Below are 13,924 nucleotides of genomic sequence, written 5' to 3' on the forward strand. Positions count from 1 at the left end.
ATGGCAGGAATTGGCATTTTCTTTTTCTCATCCCAGGGCAGACTTGAGGTAGACGTGGGGGAGGGGAACAGGAAAAGAAAAGACAGGAACTAAGGGTATCAAGAACAGTTCCCGGGTCCAGGCATACAGTAGGCACTCCATAAATGCCAGTGAAGCTAAAGGAAAGTGCTGGGAAGGACACAGGGGAGCAAGGAAATGAGAAGGGGAAAAGGTCCTCCCTCCTGTGCCATGTGGGACACCTGCTCTGCAGGGCCTCCCTTTCAGAAAGGCCAGCCAGTCTGAGGCGTTGGGAGAGCACAGGGACCTTAAACAGATTGCCTTACACCAGGATTTCTCAAGGCCTTATGGTCCTGGACAGCAGGGGTTCTCAGGGTGGCCCCCAGGCCTGCAGCATCAGCCCCCCTGAATCAGAAGCCCTGGAGGTTGTGTCCAGAAATCCAGATTTTTAACAAGCCCCCCAGAGAATTCTGCTGCCAGTTATGGTTTGAGAACCACTGCTAAAGAGATTGCAAGGTTTTCCGAAGCAATCTGACTGTAGAACAAACCCTTTTTTAGGGAAACCATACTTTATGCTTTGTGTAACGTCTTCTTTTATGATCCTTTCTTAAACATTTTTTTTTAATTCTTGAGAGAGTGTAAGCGGGGCGGGGGTGGGCAGACAGAGGGGGACATAGGATCCAAAGCAGGCTCTGCACTGACAGCAGAGAGACCAGTATGCGGTTTGAACTCATGAACTGCAAGATCATGACCGGAGCCAAAGTCAGATGCTCAACCGACTGAGTCCATTTTTAACAACAACAACAACAACAAATGCTACTTTAGCAAATATAATTAAAACTTCCCCGGTCTGTCTACCTTAAAAAAATTTTTTTTGATGTTCATTTATTAAGGAGAGACAGAGAGAGACAGCATGAGCAGGGGAGGGGCAGAGAGAGGGGGTGACACAGAATCTGAAGCAGGCTCCAGGCTCTGAGCTGTCAGCACAGAGCCCAACGCGGGGCTCAAACTCACAAACCAAGAGATCATGACCTGAGCCAAAGTTGAATGCTTAACCCACTGAGCCACCCAGGCGTCCCAGGTCTGTCTACCTTTTAGGTGGGAGTTTTCCCCCTGACACTTCTCCAACATATTTATCTTCCAATGGGACACATGTCTGACGGTCTAACAAAGTCTGACAGATGCAAGCAGGGTTGATATATAGACATACAGTTACATACTGATATATAGACATCAGTTACAAGGAGGAGATGGCTTTTAAAATTTCCAAGATAGGGGCTTTTGAGTAGCATTTGTGAAGTTAACAGGAAGAACGCTATCTTCTGAGTGCTTTGGTCACGTGGAGCTGACTTGTTTCTGAGCTGGGGCGACACCAAGAGGGTGTGGGGTCTTCTTCCTACACAGAACTCAGTCTGGTTTCTGGAGAAACGAACGGCCCCACCCCAGGCCTCACCCTGCTTCCCCTCTTCCTTCCTGCGCTGGAACTCTGCCCCATCCACTCTCATCCCCTCCCCCTTCTAGGCTCCTGATCATCTCTGACACCTGACCCCTCCTTCTCTTCACACCACCTCCCTTCAAAGGAGCTGCCTTACACGTGATTTTGACTGGTCTCTAAACAAGCAGCAGAGACTTGCCTCGGGGGCTGGAGCAGGAGGGTAATGGGTTATGGCCGTCAGACCACACTCCCCCGCCCCTGCCCAGCACAAAGCCTCTGGCCCTTGGCCCTGAGCCTGGACGGCACCTCCAGAGACTGCACAGGGCTTTCAACCTCAGCAGTGCCCCCAAACTGTATTCATCTACCCTCTACTTCTTCCTCAGCTTCACCCCCCCCTTTTTTTAAAGTTTATTTATTTATTTTGAGAGAGAAAGCACAAGTAGGGGAAGGACAGAGAGAGAGAGAAGATTCCCAAGCAGGCTCTGCACAGCCAGCTCAGAGCCTGACAAGGGGCTCAAACTCATGAACTATGACATGACCTGAGCTGAAGTTGGTTGCTCAACCCACTGAGCCACCCAGGCGCCCCCACCCCCTCATCAGCTTCCCTTTGTAGGGGGGTGGGGTGGGGTGGGGAAATGATCACTCCATTTTCCCAGCAAGCCAGATACACACATCAAGGATGCCTTGGGTTCCGCCCTCAGTCTCTCCCCATTTTGACCTGAATTCCAACTGGATCCGGGTCTATCCGCACCACATCCTGCATTCTGCCCTCCTCTCCCACTCCCTGGCTTCAGGCAGCCCCTTCCCACCTCTGGGCTCTCTCGTCTGACCCTCAAAGGCTGCTGAGCCAAGCTTCTGCAAGGCGGCTCTGACTTCTCTGGGGTCTCTCTCGTTTCTCACTGAGCACTGAAGATGTGGGCCCAGAGCAGTCCACGCAGGGTGTGACAGTGCTGCCCCCCCCCACCCCAGGGAGATGTCTGTGGGTACAGTGAAGTGCCCCTGGGACTCTGGGGAGAAGGACACTCTTTCAAGGAGCTGTCTCCACCTGATGTCACCTGATGGCAAATGCTCGGTGGGTAAGGGTCCAGCACCTTGGTCTTGGCATGCGGCTGGTCACCTCTCCCAAAGCTCAGTCGTATTTCTGCACTGTTCTACCTTACTAAGAAGGAAGCTCTCTTTCTCAATTTCCTTGAAAGACATTCCCTTATCAGCCTGCCGGCCTCCTGCAATCGAGTTCCAGGCTGCAAACCGTGAGTAAACACCCGAGCTGCTCCTCTTTTGATGCCCCCAGGAAATGTCACAAGGGGCTTGGTTCTGTGTGCAGGCCCAGCCACAGCTGACCTTTGCCCTTGGCAGCCTGCCAGAGCCTCCCTGCCCCAAGCTTCCGGGCTTCCGGCCCCTGCCTGTGTGTGCCTGGCCGGAAGCCTTCCTGGACTCCATGACAAGGTACCACCAGACAGAGTGACGGCCCCTCTAGGAGTCCTTGAGGGCAGAAGCCGATCTGAGGACAGGTGCTTGGCAAGGGTGTGATGACTAAGTTGGTCCTGGCTGGTCTGACCCCACTGCCAAAACTGGATGGCAATTAATGCCGTTTTTAGGGAGAAACTTCTCTGTGCAGGGTTGACACATGCGGCCCCATTATATTTTCACAATGACCCCAAGTAGGAGCTGTGGTCTCATTCTTCAGATGAGACACTGAGGCACAGAGAAGTTAGCTTCCCTAACATCACCTTCCACTGGCCGAGGGCCCTCTCCCATGTGCCCCTCATCTCCCTGGGGTCGGGGGGTGCTTTGAGCAACCTCCCTAAGGTCTAGTCCCCTTGGCTCAGGCTGTGCTCCCCTCAAATGCAGGGAGCACATCTGTTACCTCCTTGATAGAACCGAATGGTCCTTAGCCAACAGGAGTAGCTGATGCCCCCTGCTGTGCTGTGCCAGGAGGGGCTGAGGGCCCAGCTCAAGATTTCTTAGCTACGTTCCTGCCAAGTCCATAGCTCAAGGGGCCAAGTTACATGGCAGATGTGGAGAAAGGTGGGTTAAGGTGTCATTGGAGAAATGGTGGTTTGTGTAGCCAGTACTGGGGAGCACAGGGGAGGAGACCTCCCTCAGGCCTAGGGGCTTCTAGGAGCTTCTTGGAGAAGGGTCACCTCAGGCAGGTCCTAAAAAATGGTGAGTTGGGTTTCTCCAGGCCAAGAAAGGAAGGGTGGTGTTTGAGGTAGAGGAAAAAGCCCATGCAAAGACACGGGCATGAAGATGCCCTGCAAACTAGTGCTGGGTGCACGTGGCTAAAGTGTCCCGGGCATCTGCAGGCAAGAGCGAGGGCAGGGGGGCCGGGCAGAGATCCATGGGCTCTCCCCTGGAGTTGGGGTGATTCCTGCAGGAGTTTAGATGGAGGAGTAAAAGAATTATATTTGCCTTTATAGAAGAAGCCTCCAAAAAACTATATGTGTGCTTGAGACTGAACTTCCAATTGCTGTGTGGATGGGTCCTGGGGAGGCAGGTAGAAGGATGTTCCCGAATGTCCCAGGCTGGGAGGGAAGGTGATGCACTGACACCCCAGGATACAGACGTGACCCCACATGCAACCAAGTGGGGGATGAGGCCAGTGGTTTCAACCCTGACTGATGCTGGAATCTCCCCGGGAGCTTCTAAAATACGGGCAGAAGTGGGCTACACGCTGGTCCAACAGCCCAGGCAGGGCATGCTGGGCCGAGGCAGCATGGGATGTAATAATAAACACACATCTAGGAAGCTGTTAGCCCTGACGGGGACACGTGACAGAAGAAAGGTGTGTGTGTGTGCGCGCGCGTGTGTTAGAGAGAAAGAGAGAGAGACAGAAGCAGGTAGGCAGAGAAACAGAGAGAGACAGAGACAGAGAAAGAAAGAAAGGACAAGAGGCAGAGAGAGAGAGAGAGAAGTGAGGGCCCATGAGGTGGTAACAAAGGCCCCTGACAGGCCAGTGGGGTCAGACTCAATTCATTTGGACAGTTTACTGAGCACCTGTTCCATAGCAGCTGCTGTGCTAGGCTCGGGAGGTACAAAGATGACAATCCATCCCAGGAACACTGAGCAGACATAAGAAAGACACAGCCTGGCCTTCACTCCACCATCCATCCACCTGCTCACCACCCATCTGCCCACCGTCCACTATCCGCATACTCCTCCTCCACATGCCCTCCATCCCTCCACCATCTGCCTTCCCCTCTCCCTCCCTCCCTCCTTCCATCCACTCCTCTACCCACCACTCACCCATCTGTCCATCCCTCTACTATCCATCCACCCCCCATCCCTCCACCATCCCTCCCTTCACCATCACCAAGCAGAGGGGGCATGATTCCGAAGGCAGTATCTTCTCCTCTGACCTTGCCGCCTCTCTCCTTATCATTTTCTCTGCAAACTGCCCCTCTCAGAAGGGGTTTCTGTCCTGCTTGCACCATCCTGGTCAGGGCTCTGCCCTACCAAAGCCACATACCTTTGGGGATCCCTGGGTGGGAAATGAGCTATTTAATTGTCCTGATGTTTCTAGGGAGCCAGATGTTGGGTACCAGTACATTACTAATCCAGATATTTGGTTTTAATTTTTCTGTCCAGGTGATCCCATCTGTAGCAGAGGGAAAAATCCCCAGCTTTGGACCCAAAGAGATCCGAATGTAAATTCAGGTTTGGACCATTTCTTCCTGAATGACTTTAGGCAAATTCCTTGACCTGGTCCCAGCTGATTTGCCTAGAACCATTGAAGAACAGTATCTACCTCCCAAGGTGGTTGTGAAAGTCAAAATAGATGATTCTAGTAGAAAATGTCTACACCTACGAGCCTGGCCCTCAGCAGAGGCTTGATAAGTGTTAGGCCCCTACTACTTGCTCCCTGTCAGGCAGCCTGAGGGAGACCAATGCATACGGCCTTGCCAATGTGAGGCAATTCCCTACAGAGGCTGATTGTGAGGCTGTGTGTGTGTGTGTAGAGTTCTTCCAAAATGTCCAGAGGAGGCCTTGGCACAGCCCTGAGTGTGTGGTCTCTTGTGCTTTCCTTTCAGAAGTCTGACCAGAGGTGCCCTCCTCAAGGGGAGCAGCTAGGCACTGAGCAAACATGGCCCCAGGATATGGCTACCTGAGGCCAGGGCCCCACCCCAGGAGACTCTCATCCTGGCTGTGGGGTTGACTTGGCGCCAAGAAGTGCTCAAGCCTCTCAGGGCGTTCTAAGTCCCCATCAGGTGGCAGAACCACGGATGTAGAGTTTTCTAGATCTGTATGATTGTGGGAACTCCCAGAGTTCAAAGTACAACTTCGAAGTCCCCTCCCCTAGCCCCAGGATGGGTCTGGGGCTTCTGGTTTTTAACAAGCACCCAAGAAGTTTCAGGGTTCAGCATACTTTACAAGCCCTGTGGTAATTCAGTGGCAAAGAAGGAGCACAGAACTTGAATCTCTGCCATTTACTAGCAGGGGCCATTGGGCAAGGTACGTGACTTCCTTGTTCCTAAGATTCTTCAACTGCGAAGTGAGGATGATCGTGCCTCCCTCATGGGGCTGTTGTGACAGACAACCTGGGGATGGGTGTCTGTGTCAGTGCAGGCATGGTGGCCGTCGTTACTGTGGAGCCCCGCTAGCCAGGGGACAGCGTGGACCCTCTCCAACCTTGAATCGGCTATGGGGGGATGAGATGTGGGTGCGGATGGGCACTCCAGGTAAAGACCTCTACCCTGGGCTGACAACAGAGCTATGTTTGGTGTCTGGAGCCATCCAGGTTAGAACTTTGTTTAAATACAAAGCTACACATTGGTTGCGTTTCGGAGATCCACTGTGGCCAAGATACAAGTGATGTGGGAAGACCAGCTGAGCTGCTCCCCAGCCCAAAGCTCCCACAACAAAGAAGTGAGGGTTCCACCCTTGGCCCCGGCCCCTGGAAGGGCTGCCCAGCATCCTTAGGTTCTTGGGAACTCACGCTTTGGAGTAGTTCAGAACGAAGTCCACACCCTTCTCACTATCAAACTGGATGTCTCGGGGTAAATCCTTGTGGTATTTGGCATCAATACTCAAGGGGAAGCCAGGGTTCCACTCCATCCATCTGCATGAATAAAAAGAAGAACACTGTGTCAAATGCCTGGCCTCTGGGTTGGCCCCTCAGACAACCCCTCAGACTAAAGGCTGCCTCTGTGGTCTGAAGATGTGCCCTCCGTCAGGCCGATGAGTGTGCATCCTATGATGCACTGGGACCCCTCCCAGGGTCTGGCGGTAGCCCGCTTAAGCTGTGCCCTGCCCTTCGGAACAGGAGTCTGAGGCCCCCTGAACCTGAGACCGGGCCACAGCAGAGGACTAGCGAGTGAATGGTGGGTGTGCACCACTGCATAAAAGGAAGTTGAGAAGGAAGCATCCGAAGACCTCATTGCATTGATGGGACGCTCATCTGCCTGTCCCCTCCGGCACAGCGCGGCCTCGTCGGTCACTGGAGGTAGAAGTGGTTGAGGCTACTCCACTTCCATGCTGAACTGGACAGCCAGTGTCCTGCCAGGTCGGCCAACACTCCCTGTATGTGTGTGGTGGCTGGGGAAAGGGGACAGTGGGCATGCCTTCCAAGTAGGGTGCCCGGGGCTGCACGGGGGTTAAAATGAGGACCTTCAGGAACAGACAGCTGCCAGGTGGCAGGTTAGTGACTGTTACAATCAAAGTAGCTTTCCCCCCAAGATAGGACATGCATTGTATCCAGCTCGCATTTTCAGATACTGGTGTCCTTGAAACTTACCCGGCAGCTTAGGGCACTTACAATTTGTTTTTTAAATTTTGCTGTTTTTTTCTTTATTTACCCCAAAACTAAGACTAATTAAAACTGTCTCTTCCTTTAGGGCAGGGAGAATGATCTTGTCTTTATTTAAAAATCAAAATTTACATTCTGGGTTAACATCTTTTTCACTTGTATTCCTAATTCTCCTTTTCTAAAATCTTTTTTTACAACAGGAAAGTAAAGCACTGAGAGTTGAGGTCATGAAAAAGTCTGGAGTCCCTTGAATATCATCTTGTGCTATTACTGTCACAAAACTCCCCACATTTTTTTTTGTGCTGTCCTGTTGCTCCAGTAAGACTCCCATTGGGACCACGAGAGGTAAACAGGAACTAGATATGATCACCCGGAGCAAATGCATTTTGAAAATCATTTTCTGTTGTGTAGCACTGTCATTTCTCACTGTTGGTTTAGTTCCAGTATTGCATTTTCCTGGACTTTAAGAAAATCTTCTATATTCGTTGTTTGTATTAACACCAGTGCTGATAGAATGTAGACAAGTGTACAATGTCAACTAATCTGCTGATTTTCCCTCCTTTGTTTTAGAAAATTGATTTTTTGGGAACATCCTGCCCCACTGCTATCCCCCCCCACCTCCTGAAGGTTGCAGCACTAATGGGTGGAAGTGTCCGTGTTTGGTGGTCCAGAGACTAGGGGCTCTCAGGGCCTGGAGACTGGATGGTTTCCCAACTCTCCACCAGATGCCTGTGTCCCTTCACTGCAGGTCACTGCTGCCTGAGACGGTTGACAGGCTGACCTGCACAGGGGCCAAAGATCTTCGTGCCATAGATAAATAGGTAAAGAAAAAATGGCACTCCATAGGGAGTTGAACACATCAGGCAGTAGAAACAAAGAAGCAAAAAAGACATTTAATTTCTTTAAAAAAAAAAGAGAAGTGTTAACAAGATACAAGTAGAACGTAAAAAGACTTTCTTTTTTTTTTTCTTTCTTTCTTAAAGTAGGCTCCATGTCCAGTGTGGGTCTTGAACTCACAATCCTAGATCAAGAGGCAGATGCTCTACTGACTGAGCCAGCCAGGTGCCCCTGAAAAGACTTTCTGCAGCCACAAAACATGATTTCTGAATTGAAAATTCAACAGAGAAATGGGAAAAGAGAATAGCCACTGTGAAATCTAATTTGTTTCCTGCACAAAATGTATTCATTCAGTAACTAATTGCTGAGCATGTCACATGCCAGGCACTGCTCTGTACAAAATGGAAGAAAACATAACACAAATACAGAGCAAAACCACAAAGAAATGGAAGCCATGATGGGGATTAAGGAGGGCACTTGTTGGGATGAGCACCAGGCGTTGTGTGGAATGCTGAATACGCAAACCTCCAACGAATATGACACTGTATGTTAACGAACTCAATTAAAATAAAAACTTAAAAAGAAAACACAAGAGACATTTGAAAGGCAGACACAGAAGACTTAATATGCAGAGACTAGAAAGTCCAAAAGGAAAGAAAGGAATATATGGAGAAGTAAAAATCAAGAAATAAGAGAAAAACTTTCTTAAGTTGAAAAGACCTCAACTTGCTGAGTAAGTCCTAGGTAGGAGAAAAAAAAAAAGGACAAGGGCATGTAAAGATATATATGATTAAATGTTAAAATGTCAAAGAGAGAGACTGTGGGGGTAGGGGGAGAAAAAGAGACGGAGGGAGACAGAGAAAGTAGGGAAGGGGAGAGGGATGGAGGGAGAGGATGGAGGAGGGAGGGAAGGAGGAAAGGAAAAGAGAAGGGAAGGAAAAAGAAAAGGGAAGGGGAGAGGGAAGGGAGGGGAGAGGAAGGGGAAGAGAGAGGCAGGAGAAGGGGAGAGAGGAGAGGGAGGAGGAGGGGGAGGGAAGGAGAGGAGGAAGGAGGCACACGGAGATAAAACAACGTTCATAGGACATGGAGTAAGTGGGAGCAGAGCTCGGAAACTGGCTTCAGAGCCCATGCGCATGCCACCAGGCTGTGCCAGCTCTGTGTGCTGTGGGCACCATCCCCGGGCAGGAGGAGGAGGGGGTGCGTTATGTAATAAGTGATACTGGCGCTGCTGGACTCCTACTTCACCGCATGTATAAAAATGCATGGCAGGTGAATTAAAAGCCCGATGTTAAAAACTAAATTGTACAGGTTAGACAAAAATGTAGGTATATTTATGTAACACTGAGGTGGGGAGGACCTTCTTGTGGAAGGCAGGAAGCCCAAACGTTGTAAAGGAAAACCAATACATATAGCTAAGAAAACAATGAACTGAAATCTGTGACAAGCAACAGTAGACAAATGACGTATACCATACTTGTAACAAAAAGGTGCTATCCTCACCCACAAAGAGCTCCTTTAGATTAATAATAACAAGGACACAGAAAAATAGAGCATATAAACAGGCAATTCAAAGAAGAGGCGATGCATAGAGGCATAGCTCGCCAAAACAACAATAGGGTCCAATTTAGGGGTTTTTTGGTTGTCAAAAATATAAATCATTGACATGATTAGGTATCACATATATATACATACACAACTGGAAAACTGCCCGAAAATTACTATAACATTGTGGGAAAGGGTTTTCGTTAGTATTTTTTCAATCAAAAAAATTTTTTAACTATTCTTTTTGACGTTGCTAATTTGACCCAGCAACGTGGGTTCTGGAAATTAATCGGACAGTAATGAAACCACCAGGACATGGGAGCTGCTTGTACAAGATTGCTTCTTGCCATACTGCTGGTAATGCCAGACACAAACACGCACACAGACGGGAAACAAACAAGAGGGGGATGGTTGAATTCACATACAGTGAGAAACATGTGGCAATTTAAGAATGAGGAAATCAGAGAGATACGATTTCAGACACATCAGACTGACACCAGTGAGAATGTCTCAAGGTGCGAAGTGTGTCAATGATGAAGGGAAACTACAGCCCTGAGAAATAGCTGCCGCGGGTGCACACCGGCAGAAGCCCTTCGGAAACCAGTGGCAGTATCTAGAAAACTCATAACGTGGTCTGCTATCCTGCTGGTCTACTTCTAGGACTGCTCCCTGGAGAAACTTCTGTGAGAGCACAGGTGAGAAAGCTCAGTCTGGTGTGGCTTGTGACAGCCAGAAATTAAAGACGGTCCACACGTCCATCAGCAGGGGAGTGGGTGAGTCTGGTGGTCTGTTCATACAGTGCTGTGCTATACCGAAGCTAAGTGAATGCACGACACCTCTCTCTGCCAACTGGCTGCCCTTCAAAACATATAATGAGCAAAACGAAGCAAGTCGCAAAATGACTACATACTGTAGGTTACAAGCTGCGGCACTATACGCCGCTCTGTGCGCGCACACCAGCCAGGTGCACACAGTCACGGTGAGAACGGGGTCAGTGCGCTATGACCTGCGTGGGCTTCTCCACTCCCCTCCCAGGCTCACGGAGGGACGAGGGTCAGCTGGATCTGCGGCTTCCTAACAGATTGGAGATGATTCTTACTTTACTTCCAAACTCTCATCTGGAAGCCTGAGAGTTCGTGTGAAAGAGGAACTCCTAGATTATGCAGACAGTGCAAAGTTTAGTGTTTCCTGAACGGAAGTAGAGGAGGGCGTCTGAAGAGGACAGATGAGTGGAAGGAGGAAGAAACAATGACGATTAGATCTACGAAGATAACTATTTCACCGGAAAAGCCCTTGGCCCCATCTCCCTAGACCCTGTCAAAGCCCGCCCTGTGAAACAAACACACCACTGAATCACTGCTCCCTAGTAAGGGGTATTTTCCAAAGGGTGCACAGAGTACTTCTTCTGCGAGACATTAAGAATTATACATCCAATTCTCTTGGGAAACACTGGGTGAAAAGAATTAACCATAGTCCACTATCACAGAACTTCTCAGAATTCTCAGTGCTTATGTGCATTGGGAGCCTCCAGGAGGACGTGCTAAACAGTTTCTCAAACTTGTCTTACCACAGGGAGAAAGTTATGCGGCCACCGCTCCAGGGCACACTTTAGAAAATACCATGTTAAGACAACATGCCTGTAAGACTAATTTATCTGCCATTAACATCTTAGTCTGAATTACAGTGGAACTGATAAAACTTCCTGTCTACTCACCTAACAGGACATAAACTAGCCTGATTCTATGAGAGCTGTTTAATGTCACTGCAAACTAGGATTCCTTCCTTCCACAAGTCCAAGAGTACATGGAATGCTTTGACACAGGTGGCTGAAGTGGGGAGGAAAACTGAGGAAGGAGCTCAGAAATAACAATGCTTTAAGATGGGAATGGTGGCGCAGAACTTTTAGCCAATGCCTTGTGCATGACACCAAACACAAAAGTCCCAGAATGCATCATATGGTGTCTGAGCCGAGGGGCTTACACACAAAAGTTTTAAAATTAACCAAATTCATAAATTTTTAACATTACTCAAGTATAATCAGATTACCCTCCTTCACATGATATAAAGACATGTAAAAATTTTATTGTGAAATCAAATATATAAATACATGTATCTATGTGTGGATATGTATGCACACATGGAGAAAAATGCACAAAACACCTGTATAACCAACATCCATATCAAGAATCAGAATGTTACCAGTACCCCCACACTGCACCTGCTTCCCACGCCACCTCCCCCAATCACCATCCTCCCTCTTATGAGAATCATTTCCTTGCTATTGTGTATTGTTCCCCTGCTATGTTACTTTCCCTAAACAACAGACTTCCAAACTCTATGGATCAGCTGACACGTGCCCGGCTTCCGGTATCCAACACTGTACTTGTGAGGTTTGTCTATGTTGCTCTGCGTAGCAGCGTGTCATTGATTACCCTTCTTTTGCTTTATTGGATTAAAAAAGCCTTACATATGACGTATTCTCTGTAGGAAGTTATACTATAGAGAAACATGTGGAAAGGTGTCACGGTCATCACTCCCCAAGAGCCTCTCCACAGCCCAGGTAACCAAGTTGACTGTTTAGTATGATTCCATCCCGTCCTCTTCCTCGGAAGGAGTCACACACTCAAATGTCTCCAACGGCCAAAGTAGGACATGAAAGATGCCTTGATACAGACAGTAGACAAGTGTTGGACTGAGGAAACTTGGGAGAATAAAAGCCCTGTTTACTCAGAACTCCACAACGACCACAAAACAAATTTATAGGCTGGAAACAGCCCACTGACCACCATTTTCCAGAGGAGTGCTCTAGATCATGTGTTATTTCCAAAACAGTTATATTGAGATGTGATTTACGTACAAAAAAAACACACCCTTTAAAAGTATCCAATTAAAAGTCTTTTAGTATACTTACAGAATTATGCAAGCTTCACCAAAATCTAATTTGGGGATATTTTCACCCCAAAAAGAAACCTTGTGCCCATTAATAGTCACTCTCCATGCCCCATCCCCAACTTCCAGTCCTGGCAGCCAATAATCTACTAATCTGTGTCCACAGATTTGCCTGTTCTAGAAATTTCATAAAATTTAATCACACAATATGTGGTCTTTTGTAAATGACTTTGCTATTTAGCATAATGTTTTTGAGGTTCATCCATGCTTTAGTATGTACCCATAGTTCATTCTTTTTTAATGCCAAGTAACATTTCATTACATGAATATACCACATTTTGTTTATCCATTCATCAGGTAACTGAATTTAGGTTGTTTCCACCTTTGGGCTATTATAATGTTGTTATGAATACTTATATACAAGTTTGTGTGTGTATGTGTGTGTAGACACCTATTTTCATAACTCTTGTGTAGCCACGATACACAAAAAGAAAAAAGGGACAGAACTGCCAATAGGAAGTCTGTTTAATATTTGAGAAGCTGTGGGGGCAACTGGGTGGCTCATTTGGTTGGGCATCTGACTCTTGATTTTGGCTCAGGTCGTGGGATTGAGTGCCATGTCGGGTTCTGTGCTGAGTGTGGAGCCTGCTTAAGATTCTCTCTCCCCCGCTCTGCCCCACTCACCTGGCTTCCTCCTCTGTCTCTAAAAAATAAAAAAAATTAAAAAATGATTTGAGAAACTGCTAAACTGTTTTTCAAGGTGGCTGTACCATTTTACATTCTGCCAGCAATGTTTGAGGGCTCTAGTTTCTCCACATCCTTGGTAGCACTTGTTACCTAGTCATCCTAGTGGGTGTGATGTGGTACCCCACTGTGATTTTGATTTGCACTTTTCTGATGATTAATGATGTTGAGTACCCTTTAAATGCTTATTGGCCATATATTTTCCTCTGGAGAAGTGTTTATTTGCTTTCCTATGGCCAAAATAGATTTCTTGTATAGACATACCACATTTTATTTACAGATTCATCAGTTAATGGACATCTGGGTTCACCTTTGGTTATTATGGATAATGTAAACCTTCATATACAAGTTTGTGTGTGGACATGTGTTTTCATTTTCTTAGGTAATATGCATAGATGTGGAATTGCTGCATTATATGGTAACTCTTGATTTAATAAATTGAGTAACTACTAGACTGTCTTCCAAAGCAGCTGTACCACTTTGGATTTCTACCAGGAGTGTACAAAGGTTCTGATTTCCCCACATCCTCACAACTCTTGTTATTATCTGACTTTCACAGGAAATGTGAAGTGGTAATGATTTGCATTTCCCTAATGAATAATGATGTCAAACATCTTTTCATGTACTTACTGATCATTTCTATATCTTCCTTGGAAAAATGTCTATTCACATCCTTCTCCATTTTTAAATGGGATTGTCTTTATTATTGATTTGTAAGAGCTCTTTATATATCC

General features: G+C 47.6%; 1 protein-coding gene across 1 annotated transcript in view; it reads right to left on the minus strand.

Annotated features, from left to right (window-relative positions):
* ALOX5 (arachidonate 5-lipoxygenase) overlaps window positions 1-13,924 on the minus strand; it is a 43,474-nt gene that overhangs the window by 20,095 nt on the left and 9,455 nt on the right. Inside the window, exon 4 of the mRNA XM_029920052.1 lies at window positions 6,369-6,546. Within this exon, the coding sequence (XP_029775912.1) occupies window positions 6,369-6,546 (178 nt within the window). The remainder of the gene's footprint in view (window positions 1-6,368; window positions 6,547-13,924) is intronic.

This window comes from Suricata suricatta, chromosome 2 (assembly GCF_006229205.1).
Source record: "Suricata suricatta isolate VVHF042 chromosome 2, meerkat_22Aug2017_6uvM2_HiC, whole genome shotgun sequence".
In the NCBI taxonomy this organism is placed as follows: Eukaryota; Metazoa; Chordata; class Mammalia; order Carnivora; family Herpestidae; genus Suricata; species Suricata suricatta.